Source organism: Coptis chinensis, chromosome 9 (genome assembly GCF_015680905.1).
Source record: "Coptis chinensis isolate HL-2020 chromosome 9, ASM1568090v1, whole genome shotgun sequence".
NCBI classification, from domain to species: domain Eukaryota; kingdom Viridiplantae; phylum Streptophyta; class Magnoliopsida; order Ranunculales; family Ranunculaceae; genus Coptis; species Coptis chinensis.
Window position 1 is genome coordinate 83,918,865 of NC_141464.1, and position 18,574 is coordinate 83,937,438.

Consider the following 18,574-nt stretch of genomic DNA (forward strand, 5'->3'; position numbering starts at 1 on the left):
AAGTTGTTAACCAAAGAAATGAGGACTGAAACCTGATCAAATTCCATTACCAACCAGGCAATCACCATTTCTCAAAAAGTCATAAAGATGGAAAACTATGGCAATATTTTAAGTCAAGCAAATATAAATGTACATACAACCAAACCCTTGAGAGGGTAAGTCACAGTAACAACAGTCGAGGTAACAAGCAGCTAAAGAAGAAAGTTTCCAAGGTTCCCTAGAAACTTAGGACAACCCACATTTTAGAGAAACCCAGATATTTCTATAACTTTCTCTTTGAAGGCATAATTTAAAAGGAATAACATCCCACACAACTCTACAAAACTTCCTATAAACATGCCAATCAGAAACGAGCTGAGCTTGTTCTTCGGAGTTGAAATTTTGGTTCCGGCGGTGGTGGTACATATGGCAACATCAACTCCAGATCCTGCATATGGAGAAGAATGACTAGTGAAATTGGATATTATTGAGAGTTTGTACAAGGATTTCGGAAATTTTAAAGTCAGTAGAATGTCAACTCGCTAATGGAATGCATTTCTTTTTAAGCAGGAAAATATTTTAGGGTGGCAAGTCATTAAAACTGTCAATACTAAACAGTTTGTCATAATATTTCCCTTTAAACTTTCAAAGATGAAAACGGTGGAATCAATTGCAGATTTGACAACTTTACCTACCCCAAACCTATGCTTTTAGACTAACCGCCCATGTCATAACTCCCTCCTGTAAATTGCAGTATTGATACGCCCTGTTGGAAAGCCCATCTCGTGGAACCATGGCAATAATCACTTGCACATGTTGAGAATGGGATCAGTGAATCCCCAAAACTGTTAACAATGACTCAGCTAATTTCCTTGATTAGAGAAAAGAGAGAGAGAGAGAGAGAGATGGGGATTTCAGTCTTCACTAGCCATTCACTATCAAGTGTGACGGGGGTTAAAGGGTTCCTATCACTAGCTCAGGCTTTCACCCTAGTTCTTAGTAGGCAAGATCAGCCAAAGTCAAAAAAATGGACCAGACACCTTCAAAGTTAAAAAACCTGGAGAAACTGTGCTCCCTTACAGTGCAACCAACAAAAAATATGACATTTCCTACAATTGACTCGAAAATCCGGCTCCCTACCTTCTCTGAAATCCACCATAGGCAAGCTCTCGTCTTATTGCTTGCTTGGTGATCCCAATGAAGATCTTCGTGTTAGAGCCCTCTTCAATCATCACATTGCCTAATTTTCACTAGCAGTGTGAGGTATCAAACCCCATGCTTCTGGACAAGGGTCCAGATTCTATTGTGGTTTCTGTTTCTACCAAACATAATGGTTTATGGTCAACTATATCCCTGAACTAACTCACTCATCAAGTAACCCAAAAAAATGAGCTAACTTACACAAAGTTGACTTCTGTTAGTTATTGGACATGTAATGAGACTATCATTAAAAAAAGGTCAATCGACGAGTCGGAATCTGCAAGTCGCATGCACCTAGTCAGAGTAGTACCAATTCTTTCACAGGCCAAAATCTCACTACATTACAATCTCTCCAACTGCATCATTCCCTAAAGTCATCAAACATTTTCATAAAATACTATCTCAATTTTTTATCCTTGGGACCGTGCACATTCATCCAAATTTTCCTTCTGAATGCACACAAGATAGAGAATAGTACATTAATACCGAATAAGAGAGTATTAATTTCCACCAACAACTACTCCATGCAGCAATAACTTTCCCTCATCAACCTCGCGATAAAACAATGAGTTCTTTTAAGTATCTACACTGTAACAGATCAGATATCCCTCCCTTCAGCTGCTTAAATCTAGTTTTTGTCTTCTAAACCCTATGTGTGTGTTGTTAATATGGTTGAGGCTTGCACGAGGATTTTTTATTTTTATTTGTGTGTGTGCGCGCGTGTTGTGGGGGAAGGGGGATTTTACACCATGACCATCTTGTTAGTGACATGATTGACATACAACAAAACACTTTCTCAAAAGTCCTATCTCAGAATCATGCCAATTAAGAAAAATAATATGATTTTTTTTCTTCATAGAAGGTTCAAAACACATGGCTAGAAACCTCATACCTTTTGTTTCTTGAGCCTTGCGTTCTCTTCTTCCAGACGTGATACCTTGTTCTCCAGCTCATTTGTGTAAGCCTGTCAACAAAATTCAGCACGGTGACAATATTATCAAGCAACAATCCCAAAAAAAAAAAAAAAACCAACCTGCTTTCTGGCACGCGATCGAGCTGCAGACTCCCTGTTCTTGATCATTCTCTTTTGCCTCCTCTCAACAGTCTTCTCTATCATTTCTCCAGAGGCACCCCGTTTGCGGCTAGGTGTCTGTGTATCTGATAAGGTACCCATCAAAGGGGATGAAATGGCCAATTGATTTTCAGGATAATCGGTGTCCAGAAGAGAGTTTGGGACTCCGGGTAGAGGTTGTGGGACTGGGTGACTGGGCATGAAAACCCCCATCATATTTTGTTGTTGAGACTGTTGCTGCTGGACAGAAGGGAGCTGGTATTGCAACCATTGGGCCTGTGGGGCTGAGATCATAAGATCAGGCCCTGTAACAGGTGGTGCAGCTTTATCGCCGGAGGACCCCTGAGAGACAATCCCCGCTTTGACCAGGAAATCTTCGAGAGTCATCTCACCAAGCGTGGGTTGCCTCTCCTGAGCTTTATCCTCTTGATTACTGCTAGTATTGTTGTTGTCTTGACCTTGCTGAATATATCTCCAGACCTCATCGACGGTTTTTTTGCTTAGGCTGGGCTGATGGTGGAGAGCGGAGGTGGCATTGTCGTTGTCTTGGGCAGTGCAGACATTCTTGAGAAGCTCGTCAAGGTTCATACTCCCTAGGGGTTTCCCCAATAACTGGTTTTGAACCTCATCGAGTGTGAGACTGTAAAAGGAAGTTTGGCGAGACAAAGGAAGGAATTGAGAGTTGTGCTGCTGAGAACCCATTGTCTGAACCCCCATGCAACACCAGCCCCTCCCCCTTTTGTTTTGGCACCTAGGGTCAAGGGGGGAGAAACATTGAATGTCAAACCCTAACCCTATAAGAAGAAGGAGGAGGAGGAGGAGGAGAAGAATGAGATCGTTGCAAGAATCGAAATTGAAGGGGAAGAAGGCAGGCAGGCCAACAAGAAAGAAGAAATATTAAAAATGAGAACGGTGTTTCCTTGTGGTTAAAGCGAGAAATTAAAAAAGATTATAATTTAGACATGAGCCATGAGTAACCCACTAGTAACTAGCCTCCCCCTCCCCAATTCCCAAAAAGTAACAAATCCCACACTGAATGTTAATAATTTTTTTCTCTTTGCATGTTCATCCTCCACTGCAATTACAACATTTTTCGCCCGAGAAAAAGAATAACAATTCTCAATAATAATAATAATCAGTTATACGTACATACAATGTTTTTATAACTAACGATCGTCGTCTGGGTCTCTCTTCTTCCAGTTTCTCTTCTGCACTTTTTTTTTTTTTTTTTTTTTTTTTCAATTTTTTATTTCTGAGACTCGACTCACTCGTTGGACATTTTTATACACAAGGCCCGGCCCAACCCAAATCAAAGCCCACACAAACCCGACTTGATCAAATCTTCCGACTCATGTTTTCTACATTTTGTTCGTATAATTTCAAAAAAATTATCTACAACTGTGGACTACCAGGACTTGCTACTTTTGTCATATCTTAATTTTTTCACCAATCCCTACCTATGTTTCAAAACCTCTGACAAATAGAGATATTTGGATCACTCACCAATGGGGACAAGTTCCTTGTGCATTGACAATATCAAAATCCAAATACCACTTTAAAAAACACCAAGCAATTTACAAAGACATCTTTACAAACTTCCCAAATTTACCAATTAACTTCATCAAAACCATAGATGCTTCTACCATATAATTCTCATATCAGACACTGCAGAGGTTCAAACAAAATATCGGAGCCCAAAACCCCTCTCTGCTTGCATCTAAAACTTCACTACACTGATTAACAGGGGGGAAACAAAATACTCATGGAGCTGAAGTATTTGACTCCGCTTCAAGCTCTGCGCCATATTGATCCAATCGAGCAGCATCATAATCTAGATCACGAATCAAAGCATGGTTAACAGAACCATCATCCATGCTGGCATGTACCTGTTCACCGCCAAACCTGAAAATAAACTGCAACAGTAAGATACGGATATTACAGGAATTGATTAAGAAATTCAGCGACTGGGTTCTAACTACTTCATTTCCTAACAGAGATACAACTCATTGAGCTACTTTAGCCGCTAAAATTCCAACAACAAATAACCTTTCCTTTTCTTCTTCGCTTTTGGTATTGGGGATGGGGTGGGATTTGTCGGGGGTGGGGTTCAAACTATAATTGGTTGTTTACTGAGTGAAACATCTATAATTCCGGAAGCATCTATCATTGCCATCAAAAGATTGACAAGTGAAACAAAGCAATCATCCCCAATAAAATCATAGTAAGAAACTACTCCTTGTGTTGTATGTTAACATAAGTCATACAAAAGAAATCACATTCTATAAAAGACCGGAAATGTCTTATTAAATAACTTCAAAGACCCAAAGATAAGCTATCATTGGTTCTGAGTTCAATAATTTTTCATTCACTATCCATTATTTTTTGCCTGTAATGCAGACATGCAGAAACCTAAACTTTGGGAAAGGAAGCAGTTAAAAAAGAGGGATTACCATCTGCCATTCATTGACTCAATGCACTTCTGGGCATCATTTTTGTCCTTAAATTTCACTAGCACAACACCTTGTGGATGATTCTCACAGATCTACAAGCATAAGAAAAAGAAATAAAATAAAACATCATTTAATTATCAGGATATTATAGTTGCAACAGATATAATAAACAGATACTACAGATCACATTTATCATGGATATTGTTTTGTGCCTGACATAAACAAAACATGTGATACAACACAGAAACTATAAATACATTTAATCTTTCAATTGAACTGAACTGACAGTATTATCCTATTAAAACAAGTAAATGAGCTGCTATTGTGATTTATCTTTATTTCAATGAAGGCTAGCACCAGCTAATGAAACATACTTTCGTAACACCCGTATCAAGAGCGGAAACGGGAAAAGAAAATATACACATATTTAGTGAAACGTTTGCAATACTTGTGACAGAAACCGTTAGTCTCTGTGTTCCAGCCGCATTTACATCCTCCACACTTTTTTGAGGTGTTCTGTAGCTTGTTCGAGCATTTGGACCTAACTAGAGGTTGCCTTTACCGGTCATAGAATCCTTTCATTCAATCATTCAAGTCAATTGATGTTCCTACCACATCCAAAGAGAATCTCTGGCATCTATTGTTTGGTCAACTTGGAAAGAGACTAACAGCTAAACATCATAATTCTGCAGTGCACTAATAATTCAATTTCATACTTACTCCCAAACAAGAGAGCCTATACATCATAATTCTGCAGTGCACTAATAATTAATCAGCTTCATGCATACCTTGATTGATTCGATTGGACCAAGCTTTTCACATTCCGATTTGACATCTTCCTCCAATTCTGACAGCAAGTTTTCATCAGACTGCAAACATAAAAAGATAGCGCTTTAAAAATATAATCTAATGACAAACTTAAAAATTCCCTTGGATGCTTGCTGAGTGCTGACAAGGAAAAGAAAAGGACCCTATTTGTCATGTTTATGTGTTGAAAAGGGATTTTCTTAATCAAATAAGAACAGTAAGGTCCATCCATTACCCTCATATCAGCAGGTGTGAACATATTGCGAAGAACAACAGTTGCAGGAATTGACACCTTTGCATCGTCACGCCCACCTATACCAAACACTGGTAAATTAAAGAATTTCCAACATACAGATTGACAGATTAACTTAAAATAGACACAACAAAGACTAGAATATAACTTGGGCAGACCCACTAGAGGGTCATAGCTCAACCTGACTTTGATCAGGATTTGGCTAGTAACAGAGATGGTTGACATGATCAAACCTCACCAAAAAAAAATGGCGTGACATTTTTCTGGTAACAGATGTGTGCTTAGTATAACGCATTCGCCAACTTGATTAACATGAGCCTGACAACTCTTAGATATAATTTATAGTAAGTTTAAGGGTCACGATCTGTATAATTCTACTCTTCGTATATAGTTCACTCTTAGTTGCTTGGCATGTAAAAATTCTCTGTTGTCTGATTTTTGTGGGGAACGATGTTGTAAACCATATAGATCATCCCCCATAAAATATCATTCAAAACTACAATTTCTACTGAAGGGTGTACAATTTGAAAAAGCATGCAGTGTGCATCGTCCATTTTAACAATTAATAAGACACAACATTAAATGGAGTTAGAAACTTTGGAATATGCTGCTTTGGTGGAGATTCTCTACATGTTGAGGACTGGAGGCCATCAACTCATCATCTCGTGGAAATCACAATTTCCAAGTGAGTCAATAAACATAGAACAAACAGTAGGGGTTAACTAATACAGTACACTGATCAAGACCCTTTTTGTAGTGCTGAGATCTTACAATTCATCAGCAATGAAAAGTACTTAACTTTCACCAATTCTCTCTCAATTTTAAAACAACAAAACAACGCTGCTAAAAATAAGGTAGAGCACAATAGCACGTTTACTGTATTATGAGAACTTACCCCAACCAAGCATCCTGTCTTCAACCTTCTTCAACTTCTTTTTCTTTCTCTTATCTGTTTGTTTCGCAACAAACTTTTCCCCTGCCGAAGAAAATAGAAAGCTTTGTGATATACAAGTCCAGGAGTTGATAATATTTCTTCTCTTTACTGGTCACTAACATGATAACAATTGTAATAACAATTTGTAACAAATACTACAAGAACAAATTATATATCCTGAGACAGCATTCATTTGCACCCTCAAAATTTTGATGATTCCCAATCCAGATTTAGCATCATGATTTACAAACTCCCCCTTGTTGGAATCATGCATTTGTTATTGATATACATACGGCGCTAGGAAAGAGCTTGGACCTTCGACCTTAGTGGAATCATGCATGTAATAACTGCATATGGTGCATGTCCAAATTGTGTTCCAATGGTGAAAACAACTTTCACATGGACAGTTGGACACGAATGCCAGTCCCCCTGACTTCATCACTATTTCTGACCGTGTCACAGCCACCACTATCACCACAGATTGGTATTGCAGCAGCAGCAAATTATAAGTGTCCACCCTGGCTAACAATAATGCTACTGTTTGTTTAGTTGATTTGGCCTCAGCTAGACTAGGTTCGCAATGAACAATGATACCACAAAGGATTTCAACTAATCTTAATCTAATAGAAATATCTTCAAGTTTCCACCTAAATTCAAAACCAGAAAAACTAGACCTTTTGGATCATTCAGTGGGTGCAGAGTGATTAAAGAAATCGGTAATAGTTTATAGAATTATAGAAAGTCAGAAACCACAACTATAGCATATATCCAATTGTCAACTATTTATACACTTCTAATGTGGTCACAATTACGATATTTTATGCTTGTTATTGATTTCAACTTTTGGACTGCACACACCACGTCATATAAATCAGAACTAGCCTTTGGTTGTGATTTCCCTGTAACAATTCGAAACAAGTTGTATTTCCATATACAATGAGTACAATAGATGTCCTTGATGCTTACTATATTCCAACAAGGGAAAAAACACTACTCTATAATGTATTTACCCTATAACCAACTGTCAAAGTGGATTTAGGGTTCACCAAACGTATACAAAGAGTGTGAAAACAATAAAAGGAACTTGTATCATTCAAAATACAGTGCATAAATGCATATAAGCAGGAATAATTTTCAATGTTAGGCAAAGTTTTTTCACTTGCACATAAAGTTTGATAGTCAGTTTGTAATGGGAAAAAAAAACCCCTTGCTGAATGCAATGTCATTTTGTGAAGATAAGTGACTATCTAATGTACTGATATATCAAATATAAGACAATTAACTGAAAATCCCAAAAATGACAAAATTGCAGAGCATTATTGTGGAGTTAGTTTTACCTTTCTGTTCAAACTTCGCTTGGCTCACTGACATAGAAACCTTTCCATCTGGCCGCAATGGTGAACCATCCAAAAATTGGATCGCAAGACCAACAGAAGGCTCCTAGTAACATAATGATAAATAAACTCAAAGTGAACTTTTTGATTAATAATGCATCACCAAAAATAGTAACATCTAAAAAAATACCTTCAAGTATGACACAAGTGCATCTCCCTTTTTCCTTCCAGTTTCTTTATCAACATATATCTTCACACGTGGTTTTTTTGTTTCAGGATCCTAGAATAGTTATCATATAAAAATGTCAGAGCACAATCACACAACATAATACAGTTTAGGTTCAATAGAGTCCAAAAAAAAAAAAAAAAAAAAACAAAACACTGGACTCTGGACAAGACCCAACAAATTCCAGAAGATCAAAGGCAGCTGCACCAGTTAGATAATTCTGTGAAGTAATTAAAATCAATGAAAAACAAGTTTTTGCACCTCCTTTATGACGCCACACTTGGAAAAAGCTTCTACCACCTGCACGGAATACCAAATAATTTCATTTACAGGCACATCTATATAGCATTGAAAAATCTTATGTGGCCAATGGCATGTCAACTCCTAACTACTGATTAAGTATGCCATATGGCTACAGCCATGTATATATCCTGGCAAGAAGACCTAAGAATGATACTGCAAACAAAGAGCAAATAATAAATAAAGAACATGACTTACTTCCTCAACAGTGACATCATCAGGAAGCCCAGTCACGTAAACATGGGTATTGATCTTCAAATCAAACCAACTGTCTGGAGGTTTGTTAGGTTCCTGTACAAGTAAAAGAAATATCATTCAATAACTCCAAATTTTTCATTTTAAGGAAAAAACAAAAAATAAGTACATTTTAAAATGTCAAGGGGACATGAGAAAAGAATAAATTGCACATAAAAGCATCCTGCCACGTAGAATATAGAAAAGTAGTATACATATTTTACAGACTAAGAGAAAAACCTTCTTCTCAGCCTCCTTGTCAGGCAACTTTCGCTTTCGATCAGGTTTTGATTCAGCTCCCACATCACTGCCATTAGCAACCTCTTCTAAAGCGCTTTCAGTAACATTCAGAGTGGGAAACAATTCATCCTCGTGCAAATAAGTCATATCTTCTAACTTAAATGCCTCACTTTTGAAGAATGCACTGTCCTGAAACAGAATAAGCAATTTACGAATTAACCAAAATGATGTAAACGGGAGAGCTGATGCTGTTAAATAACAATGACAATCAGTCAAAAATTGAAATAAGAGGAAAAAATATATATATTTAGACGAAAGCACTCACGCAGCAATTTAGGGAGGAAAAAAAGGAATTCACAGAGTAGCATCTATTACCTTGTATTAAATGAACACAACAGTTTTTCATCCTAATGAGAAAACAACTAAGTTACATTGACACAGACATGGATACAGAGTGTCTGACACAATATGTGTCCGTGTGTGTCCGACACGGACACATCGATGTGAATCCGACACGGATTATTTTAGAAATATGGCGTGTCCATGTAACATAGGAAAATAACAAACACAGAAAAAATATGGAGAAATGAATAAGGAATATTTTTACAGAAGAATAATTATTTTTATAGGAAATGATGGAGAAAGAGTATTATCTGTAACTAAATATCTTTGAAAACATTTTGGGGAAGTTTTTTTTTTTTTCTGAGAAGAATATTCTCACTCAATATTTATAATACATACATGTTTTTCAGTGAATGACACTCCAAAGCTGGGAAAAACAATATTTTTATTAAAACTGAAAACACAAAGTAAACATACTTGAGCTATGCAGAAGAGTAAAAAATTTACTTGAGCTATGCAGAAGAGTAAAAAACTTACTTGAGCTATGCAGAAGAGTAAAACTTACTTGAGGCACCCATACTCCAAGTCCACGGTCCCATTTATAACTAGTTCCATCATCGTCAACAAATTCTTCTTCACCATCCGGCGGCATGGAAGGCCTACCATTAGCATTCCCATCCAATTCTTTTAATTGATTGGAATGAGAAGCATCAGCGGTGTAGTGAGCTGGTGAGATTCCCCTTCTTCAAGCTCCACCTCTTTGACCTCCTTCTGCCATTTGACGAACTCATCATCATCATCATCAGCAGCAGCAGCAGTGGTCTCTGAACACAAGGTTGCGTGATTAATATGGGGAAGGGCCTCGGGTGCGGGTAGAGATATTCTGTTGAGTAAATCAGGAATTGAGGACAAGGGCATCCAGTTGGTTCGGCCTTGAGTCCACAACAGCGTATCTGGAGAGATGTATCCATTAAGGAAATGCGCTGCCCAGGTGAAGTAAATACAGCTCAGTAGATGGTTCAATAGCTCATTAAAGCAAATGAACATGATACAGGTGTAAGAATTGTCCTGAAACCTTGCTATTGGCTACTGGAAGAACTGAAATCCCAAAAGAAAGTAGTAATAAATTTACAAGTCGTTTTTTCGTTTGTTTATATATATAAAAGAGAGCAACTACCTTGCAACTCAGAACAAGTGTAAGGGCCGAGATTATCGTGATTATGAGAAAGAATAAACCAGCCTTCTACTAGTTCCGATTTGGAGGCGTCGTTCTCCATGCCCTACTACTACATAAATGCATAGTTAGCAACGTTGTTGAATCACATTTTTATTCGAAACAAATAAACTTTATATATATATGTGTAAGAAGGACTTACCTACAAATCAATCGATCGATCAACTCTTTCACGGAGGCAGAAAGATTAATAAAAACCCACCCCGAGCTTCTGCTTCAAATTAGAAACCACAAAAAACCGGTGCAACTATTGACTCCGATATATCGCCCAAATGTCGGACCAATTTCAATACTATCGCTTCTAATTTCTCGCATATACCGCCGAACCAATTTTCCAACTTTTCTACCCAAGCACTCTATATATAACTCTTCTAGTTTGTAAAGCAACATATATACTGTTGTGTAAAGCCTCGCACTTAAATATATATAATTTTTGAGACCTCACCACTTATTACAAACAAGTATGCAAATCTTGTTAGCCATAGGTTTTTTTAAGTTTTGAAACCTATCCCTCGAAATCGATAGTTAGCATGGATTTTTTGGATTCTAATTATAAATGGTAATTGTAATTATAGTGAAGAGGGTTGGAATGAACCGGCTATTATTTAGTGTAGAGATTGGTTTTAAGTTAGATATCCTTCTTCATTATATATCACTCTTCTCCTCTTGCGCATATATATAGTTCATAATTCTGAACGGGTCCTTGTGCCAATAACAAGAAGAAGAAATCCATGACAATAATGGACGCAAATACTTTAGTTCGTTATTTGTTCTCTGAGACAAATCCATGACAATTCGTGTAACATTTACCAATCCTCACCGCCAACAGAGCCTTGATCGAGTTAGTTTGGCGAAAATGGGGTTAAAAACAATTGAACATATAGTTTGCGGGCCAAAAAAATTCTGAATTTGTGAATCTAGGACTTGCTTGTCGATGCTGCATAGCAGGTTAATCTCATTTCCCACAGGGGAATGCAAGCTTGTACTATTGGAATACATTGTACTTGCACAAAATGATCTATTTGAGGGTGGTGAAGGGCCATGTCTCCCTCAGTCCATTGTTTTTGGCAAATGCGTACTGATATGTCAAAGCTCAGTCCTCTTAAACTGCAGATCGAGTGACTGTACCTATCTTAACAAAGACACAGATTCGATTTCATCTTACTATCATGGATTCGAGGAAGCCCACAATTGTACTTTGGCTCCTATGGTCGGGATTGTGCATTTGTGCGTCTTTACCCAATTACGTACAAGTGTACAACAACAAGAGATTCCCATTACTTTCTCTACACGTAGAGTGCGTTTCATATTAATGGGAATTCCAGCAATATCACTTACTTCTATCGTTTTCCTTTTAAAGAGCTGGTGATGACGAATTTCCCACCCAGATCGATGAAAAACTTTAGTATCCATCTTGGTTAATATGTTGCACCAAAGGAGAAAAAATACAGAAAAGAAGTTGAAACCCCAAATACTAGATAACTACTAAACAGTGGGGGCGTCTCGGAGGGTGGAGAAGAGAGAAAAAGCTGCTCACACCCAAAATTGAAAAAGGAAGCAGATTGACCATCAGTCAACAAACATAAGTAGAACTGAAGCCTAATTAATTTGAAAAGTGACACCAAACTACCAAAGCCTAATATCTTTATTAATAGTAGAACCAAAGCCTAAATCATCTAAATTAAAAGAAAAAAATAAAAACAGACGGCATAGCAACTTTTCCGTCGAAAAAAAAAATAGTTATAATAGTATATAACTAGATTTTGAGCCCGGGCATACGCCCGATATTTTTTAGGTATTTTGGGTATATAAATCACAATATTCAAACATTGTTTATGCCCTAAAACACTATTAAGATCAAATGTGTTCTATGCTCCAATACGTACTCTATCAATTTATCACATGTGCCCTATGCAATCCAGGTAAAGCATCCATTTCCGATTATGGTTTTGGTCTAGCAATTTTTAATGGAAAAGATTTAAGTTATATGGCTCTTTCACGGAAGTCTCCTAGGAGTATAAACTACTAAACCTAGTGATCCACTACTAACATTACTAATAATTTGCTTCATTTGCACAATTTCTCTCCTCAAGTATCACTTTTATAATGTGTGATTCATGTAATGTCGAACTGAGTTGAACAATAACATGTTAAACAAAAATTAACGCAGAGAACATACTGTCTAGACTATTTTTGAACGTACAATATAATTTCTTTAATTGACTCTTGTTTTGTGTAAATTTAAGTAAACAAACAAGTTAATAATTTAAACAATGCAAATCTTCAATAATCACCACTAATATTGATGAATTCTTCTTTGTCGTCGGTTATGCATTACCAGTGGTGAAGATAAAAAAAAAAATAATAGTTAAGGTCAACAATTTAAGAGGATCCTAATAGACAACGTTTATGCATGCTCTCCATGTAAAAGTTTATATCAAAAGTCCTCCAGCTCATAAACATTGCCTCTTAAAAAAATATATAACCACACCAATCTTACCGTCCTTAATTGTGGATTGGTATTTTCCAACGGATTAATTCTATCAACGTATTAAATATTTTATGCCCCATCAAGAAAATATATATAAGTCGAGACTCGAAAGAGATAAGTGGAGGCAGTATAGAAAATTTTGCTAATTTGGAGGTCTTTAGGTTTCTTAACAAGTCGAGAGTTTTAATTGAGAGAGAAGTCTACATGGCAGCATTGTAGGGGCTATTAGAAAAGGTTAATTCTCATATTAGAGTGTTACCTAGGAGAGAAAAAGTTTTTCATTGGAAGTCTCTACTTTAGTATATAGATGGTAGATTCACCAAAAAAATGGATCCGTCCCTGCTTGTGACTAAAATAACGGCCTTGATTATATACATATATAAATAAATGGAAGAAGTGACGGAAAATTACATTGAGAATATCATATGCAGGGGCGGCTCAAGGCAATCGGGGGCCTAAGCAAAGTTCCAATAAATAAAAAATTTACATCTTATAGATTTGTTTACGTTATTTCATATCAATTCAAACCCTTAGTTTATTTAACAAATAATTTATAAGATAAAAATTATTGTAAAAATTGATCATAACATTCTCTCTCACTTTTTCTTTTTTAATAGTCTCCTCACAATTTTTTATTTTTTTTATTTTATATAATTGAATTTTATTGATAAAAAGAATAGAAATACAAAATGAAGTAGAATCATAAAAATGTTGTGAGGGAGATTCTCACAAACAGATAGATCCAAGACAAGACACTATAAATACATGAAGAAGACTAAAGGAATAAAAAAATGTCTTACACCAAGAACATCATAGCAGATCGTGGTCATACAACAATGTCACAAATTTGAAATTTCAATAGATTTATTTAACAGAGAGAGAAAAAAAAATTATACACAAAATTAAACAATATAGAAAAACCAAATAAGACAAAAAAAATGATAGAGATAAGAAGATTGAAGTGATGGCTTCAATGCCTCGCATTTGATAATTTGTCATAGGGTAATGAAGAAGTTTAATTAGTTAAGGAAGCATGCCGGTTTATTTGTTAGAGAAGGCGAAAACGCGAGAGAAACGAAAGGGTTTAATGTGATTTTTTAATTTCTAATTTTCCAATATAAAAACGTTTATCTAACTAATTAAAATAAATGATAAACAATAGTAAACTTTTTTTTTCACCCCATAAAATAATAATGGACTGTACTTGGGTTAGAATATATTGGGGGGCCCTTGGATTGCGGGAAGCGGCTGCTTGTTTTGCCGGCCTGAGAATATGTGAATCTTATCCAAGAGAATGGTAAGTTTCTTTGAGTTAAAAAATTCAAAGCATCTTCCCAAACTAGCAGTTAAAGGGAAAAGTTCAGGGAACCCATTTTTTGTGGTTTTAGATACAAGAATAGCCAGATTCTTGACCAGGGAATAATAGACAAGCCATTTTCTATGAGCATTGAAATCTTTGCATGGGGAAGATTCCAAATGCCAATTCCTTAGAATCATAACTTTTCTTTTCCATATGGAATAATAATCTTTACTTCTTTTTTGAAAAATTGACCGTCACATGCAGTCAACATGCGATGACCAGTAAACATCGTACACATGGTTAACCATATGATTGATTTTGATGTTCTTATTGTTTTCGGTGTTGTTTGGCGAAACACAATGGACACTACCATGGAATGAGTACTTAACAGTTAATAATGGCAGAACAAATTCGTTGTAAACCATTTGTAATAGCATTCCCAATGCAAGCAAGAATTTTTCACATCTATTTAAGTTCAATTTCTCTTGTTTTCTATCGTTTTGGTGAAAAATAAGGTGAGATTGTCCGATGCAAAGGTGAGTTTGAATTTCGAACGAGATGTTTGATTCCGTCTGAATGTAAAAATCGAAAAAATGTGCCGGACGGAATGAAATATTACGTCTGAAAAAATTGAAAAAAAAAAACCGAAAAAAAAAAAAAAAAAAAAAAAAAAAAAAAAAAAAAAAAAAAAAAACAAAACACACACACACACGAGTCGGAATAAAACATCCCATCCGAAGTTCACAACTCAGCTACTCTTGTTTTCACTTAATCACAACTGACTGACTTTGTCACCCTTGCATTGGGCAAGAGTTTTTTTCCAAAAAACGGTGAAAATTGTCAATTTCCCTCCATAGTGACTGTGATTGGGAATGCTCTAACTAGTATCAAAGTACTTTTGGAAGAAGATCGAGGTTCTAAGAGGGAAATGTTTGATGCTCAATAGGGTCATGCCCAAGGCTGCAAACCTGTCCTGTTCCGTGGTGCGTCCATGCAAGTATAGGAACAAGTACAATACTTTTTTCTTTCTTTTCTTGATAGGTCCCAAGACATTTGAATTTGCCGGCATGGGGCCAGTTACTAATCTCATGGCTATCTCCAGAGTGGAGAATGTAGAATTGTAGACTACATATATATGCCTACCTAGCTAGTTCTATTTGTTATTTGTGTGTAGTTTGAATAAGTACCAAACTGAGTGAAGGAGACAAATGATTAAGAACTGTATTCCTTATTCCATTCCTTGCTTTCAGACACTTCCTAAAGAGGAGCATCTCTCCACCCATTTTCTCTCTCTCTCTCTCTCTTTCTCCTTGATGTATCTAATTCCCCAGTTTCTAGATGCTCTTCCAGAGTCCAGTCAAAAGAATCTTCTAGGACATCTCCAGTCTTCCACCAACCAATGCTCGTTTTACTAGCTAGCTTGGAATTGATCCACTCGTGCATTTTTTAATATACAAGTAACATCATCGATCAGTTTTCTTTTTACTGACGATCAAATCTATATACAGATTCCATTAGTGGGATTTATTGATTTAGTTATTTGTTGAAGGTTTTGAGACATCAGATATTATAAGATAAAAAAAACTTCAACCAGATCAAAGAAAGAAAGTCGAGACAAACTTCAAGGCTTCTACAAGGGAATGAGATTCTTGCTTTTGCCATAGGAACTGATATGAAGGGAAACAAAAGTTGTAGCACATTTCAAGGGTGCTATCTGAGAATAGAAAGTGAATTTGTGTGAATAATGGGCCTACAGATTCCAAAAGCAGGAAGGACAAGATCTCTTTCCGAGTCGCTGTGAAGATTGAATTGGATCGAGTGGTCCATCATTTTTGTTCGATATTCGATCTATGCCTTCCCTCCGAACTATTTTTGTTGTCCCTTTAAAATGACAACCCCAGACACGCTTTGTTATATGTGGAAGAGGGTCAAAGATCAGAAGCAGCTAAAGGTCTCAAGCATTTGAGTAACAATATTATAGAGTCCCAACGTGAAATAATATATCAAACGGAGAGACAAGGCAAGGTATGCACGAACTGAGTATCACTTTAATTTGTGTTGTGACTATTATTTACCTGTAATATTGTCTTAATTCTCATTTATCCATCTCAGTAAAAAGAAAGGATATGTATCATCACAATCACCAGAACGGGAAAAACAGCTATCCTTCTTCAAGGTTTCCAGAAAGACAGCATGTTTTCCTGCAAGGAGGAGGAAATGCTTGTGGTGACACAGGATTGGTTCTCTCTACTGATGCTAAGCCTAGATTAAAATGGATGCCTGAGCTGCATGAGCGTTTCATAGAAGCTGTCAATCAGCTTGGAGGAGCAGACAGTGAGTATCTCTTTCTTTACCTTTCTATATAAGCTAATTTCAGGAACATGCACCAGTGTCTTATTCTGCTAATTCAACCTTCTATATGTTTGCCGCAGAGGCAACACCAAAGACGGTTATGAAGCTCATGGGGATTCCAGGACTTACCCTATACCATCTAAAGAGCCATTTACAGGTAAAGTATATTGAAGAAAACTTCCCAAAGATTTCATTGAGGATTAGGTATGACTAATAATCTGCTAGACAGCATAAAACCAAATCAATTTTTTCTAATTTCAGAAGTACAGGCTCAGCAAGAATCTCCATGGACAAGCTAATACAGGGAACAACAAAGCAGGTAGGATAACACCTTTTCGAGTATTCCAACTTCATCTTAAGACAAAGTACACATAGTACCTCATTATTCAGAATACCCACATTACAAATTTTAAATTTTATGGAAGGCATTAACTTACGTTACTGTGACAGGTTTCATGGCTGCAGAAGCAGGGGATAGGATGTGTGATGCAAGTGGAGCACTCACGACAGGATCCCAAACAAACAAGTAACACTTCGAGCACCGAAAAATATTTGTATATACGTTCTTTGGCTTTGACCTGAACTGACAGAAGAACTTAAATGTATCAGAAGCTTGCAGATAAGTGAAGCATTGGAGATGCAAATCGAAGTGCAAAGAAGGCTAAACGAACAGCTTGAGGTAATAGTCTAATGAGTTACCATAACCATCATCATCATCATCATCATCCAACAAAATGTTAAATAGCTGGGAGTGAATGCATGTGATATATGTGCTGAACTTACAATCAACGAACGCCTATTCTATATGTAGGTGCAGCGACATTTACAGCTACGGATAGAAGCCCAGGGGAAATATCTACAGTCGGTTCTAGAGAAAGCCCAGGAGACACTTGGAAAACAAAAGCTAGGAGTTTGTACGGGACTGGAGGATGCCAAAGTGCACATCTCCCAACTGGTTTCCAAATTATCCAATGAATGCCTCAACTCTGGGCCGCCAGATGGTTCCATGGACAGTTGCTTGACCTCATCATGCGAGGGATCTCAGAAGGACCAAGAAATCCCCTGCATTAGGTTGACACCCTATCATCATCACACTGATAATATAAATGATAAGGTAACCATGGGATCAAGAGAGGAGCCGCAGTGTGAAACAAATGAGCCTCAATGGTGCCGAAACAGGAATGAGAACAATCTGTTTCCTTCCTGCTCAATAGGAAAAGACACTGAAAGAATGATGTTTCCCGCACAAATAAATTCTAGTGACTTTTCAATGAGAATTGCATCACAACAAGGAGAAAAGGGGAGCAGTAGCAGCATTTCCGACATGAGACCTAAAGAAACAGCCGGGAGTCAGCTGGGGAATGAGAAGAAACTTAAAGTCTTTGCTCTGCCTTATCTGAACTCAAAGCTCGATTTGAATGTCCACGACGAAAATGACGCTGCTTCCCAGTTGGACTTAAATGGTTTCAGCTGGAGCTGAGAGTTTGTAATTTTCTAGTGTAATGGACGCAGTGTTTATTGCATGCGTTCTAAAACTAAAAGAACTCAACACAGTTAGTTCTGATTGGGATGCTAGTATGTACAGCGACCAGATGCGATGATCTCAATCCGTCATAAAACTCACCGAAAAAATAAATAACGCGCCTATTCAAAATTTCAGCAAGATACTGGAATATTCAGCAAATTCTGGGAATTACTCCCCAGGCCCCAGGATAAAAACAGGACACATCTTAAATTCTTAATCAGGATAATATGTCTAAATCAAATAGGAGAAGATCTTCACTTCAAAGAATAGGTTCTTATTATGTTCATGTTCATCTTAGTTG

At 36.9% G+C, this 18,574-nt stretch overlaps 3 protein-coding genes across 5 annotated transcripts; 1 reads left to right on the plus strand and 2 right to left on the minus strand.

Moving 5' to 3' along the window:
• Nucleotides 1-86: 86 nt before the first annotated feature.
• On the minus strand, nt 87-3,469 carry LOC147478919 (ABSCISIC ACID-INSENSITIVE 5-like protein 2). Of its 2 annotated transcripts, none has more exons than XM_086584908.1 (4): nt 3,405-3,469; nt 2,213-3,045; nt 2,072-2,143; nt 87-427 (listed from the first exon to the last, which is right to left on the minus strand). In XM_086584908.1, the coding sequence occupies exons 2-4, from the start codon at nt 2,966-2,968 to the stop codon at nt 344-346; spliced, it is 912 nt and encodes a 303-aa protein (XP_086441034.1). In that variant the 5' UTR covers nt 2,969-3,045; nt 3,405-3,469; the 3' UTR covers nt 87-343. The 2 variants fall into 2 exon arrangements, with proteins under 2 accessions (XP_086441034.1, XP_086441033.1); XM_086584907.1 differs by having other exon boundaries at nt 3,401-3,466.
• A 316-nt stretch (nt 3,470-3,785) lies between these two features.
• On the minus strand, nt 3,786-10,887 carry ELF9 (RNA binding (RRM/RBD/RNP motifs) family protein). The gene is given in 14 exon segments (XM_086584901.1): nt 3,786-4,153; nt 4,702-4,793; nt 5,490-5,570; nt 5,744-5,820; nt 6,657-6,737; nt 8,033-8,135; nt 8,220-8,309; nt 8,517-8,555; nt 8,754-8,846; nt 9,030-9,218; nt 9,937-10,115; nt 10,118-10,354; nt 10,549-10,651; nt 10,748-10,887. Coding segments are annotated over 13 exon segments (1,503 nt in total). The 5' UTR covers nt 10,649-10,651; nt 10,748-10,887; the 3' UTR covers nt 3,786-4,011.
• A 4,668-nt stretch (nt 10,888-15,555) lies between these two features.
• On the plus strand, nt 15,556-18,432 carry LOC147478921 (myb-related protein 1-like). 2 transcript variants are annotated; one of them, XM_086583039.1, is made up of 7 exons: nt 15,556-16,421; nt 16,509-16,730; nt 16,829-16,905; nt 17,010-17,067; nt 17,199-17,274; nt 17,358-17,427; nt 17,560-18,432. In XM_086583039.1, the coding sequence occupies exons 2-7, from the start codon at nt 16,523-16,525 to the stop codon at nt 18,226-18,228; spliced, it is 1,158 nt and encodes a 385-aa protein (XP_086439165.1). In that variant the 5' UTR covers nt 15,556-16,421; nt 16,509-16,522; the 3' UTR covers nt 18,229-18,432. The 2 variants fall into 2 exon arrangements, with proteins under 2 accessions (XP_086439165.1, XP_086439164.1); XM_086583038.1 differs by lacking the exons at nt 15,556-16,421; nt 16,509-16,730 and having other exon boundaries at nt 16,811-16,905; nt 17,361-17,427.
• Nucleotides 18,433-18,574: the final 142 nt, after the last annotated feature.

Coding starts and splice junctions, on each gene's coding strand:
- LOC147478919 (XM_086584908.1), bottom strand. CDS start 2,968: ATGGGGGTTCAGACAATGGGTTCTCAGCAGCACAACTCTCAATTCCTT. Junction 2,144..2,212: donor GATCGCGTGCCAGAAAGCAG/GTTGGTTTTTTT, acceptor TTTTGTTGACAG/GCTTACACAAATGAGCTGGA. Junction 428..2,071: donor CAAGGCTCAAGAAACAAAAG/GTATGAGGTTTC, acceptor CTCCATATGCAG/GATCTGGAGTTGATGTTGCC.
- LOC147478921 (XM_086583039.1), top strand. CDS start 16,523: ATGTATCATCACAATCACCAGAACGGGAAAAACAGCTATCCTTCTTCA. Junction 16,731..16,828: donor TCAGCTTGGAGGAGCAGACA/GTGAGTATCTCT, acceptor TGTTTGCCGCAG/AGGCAACACCAAAGACGGTT. Junction 17,068..17,198: donor TACAGGGAACAACAAAGCAG/GTAGGATAACAC, acceptor TTACTGTGACAG/GTTTCATGGCTGCAGAAGCA.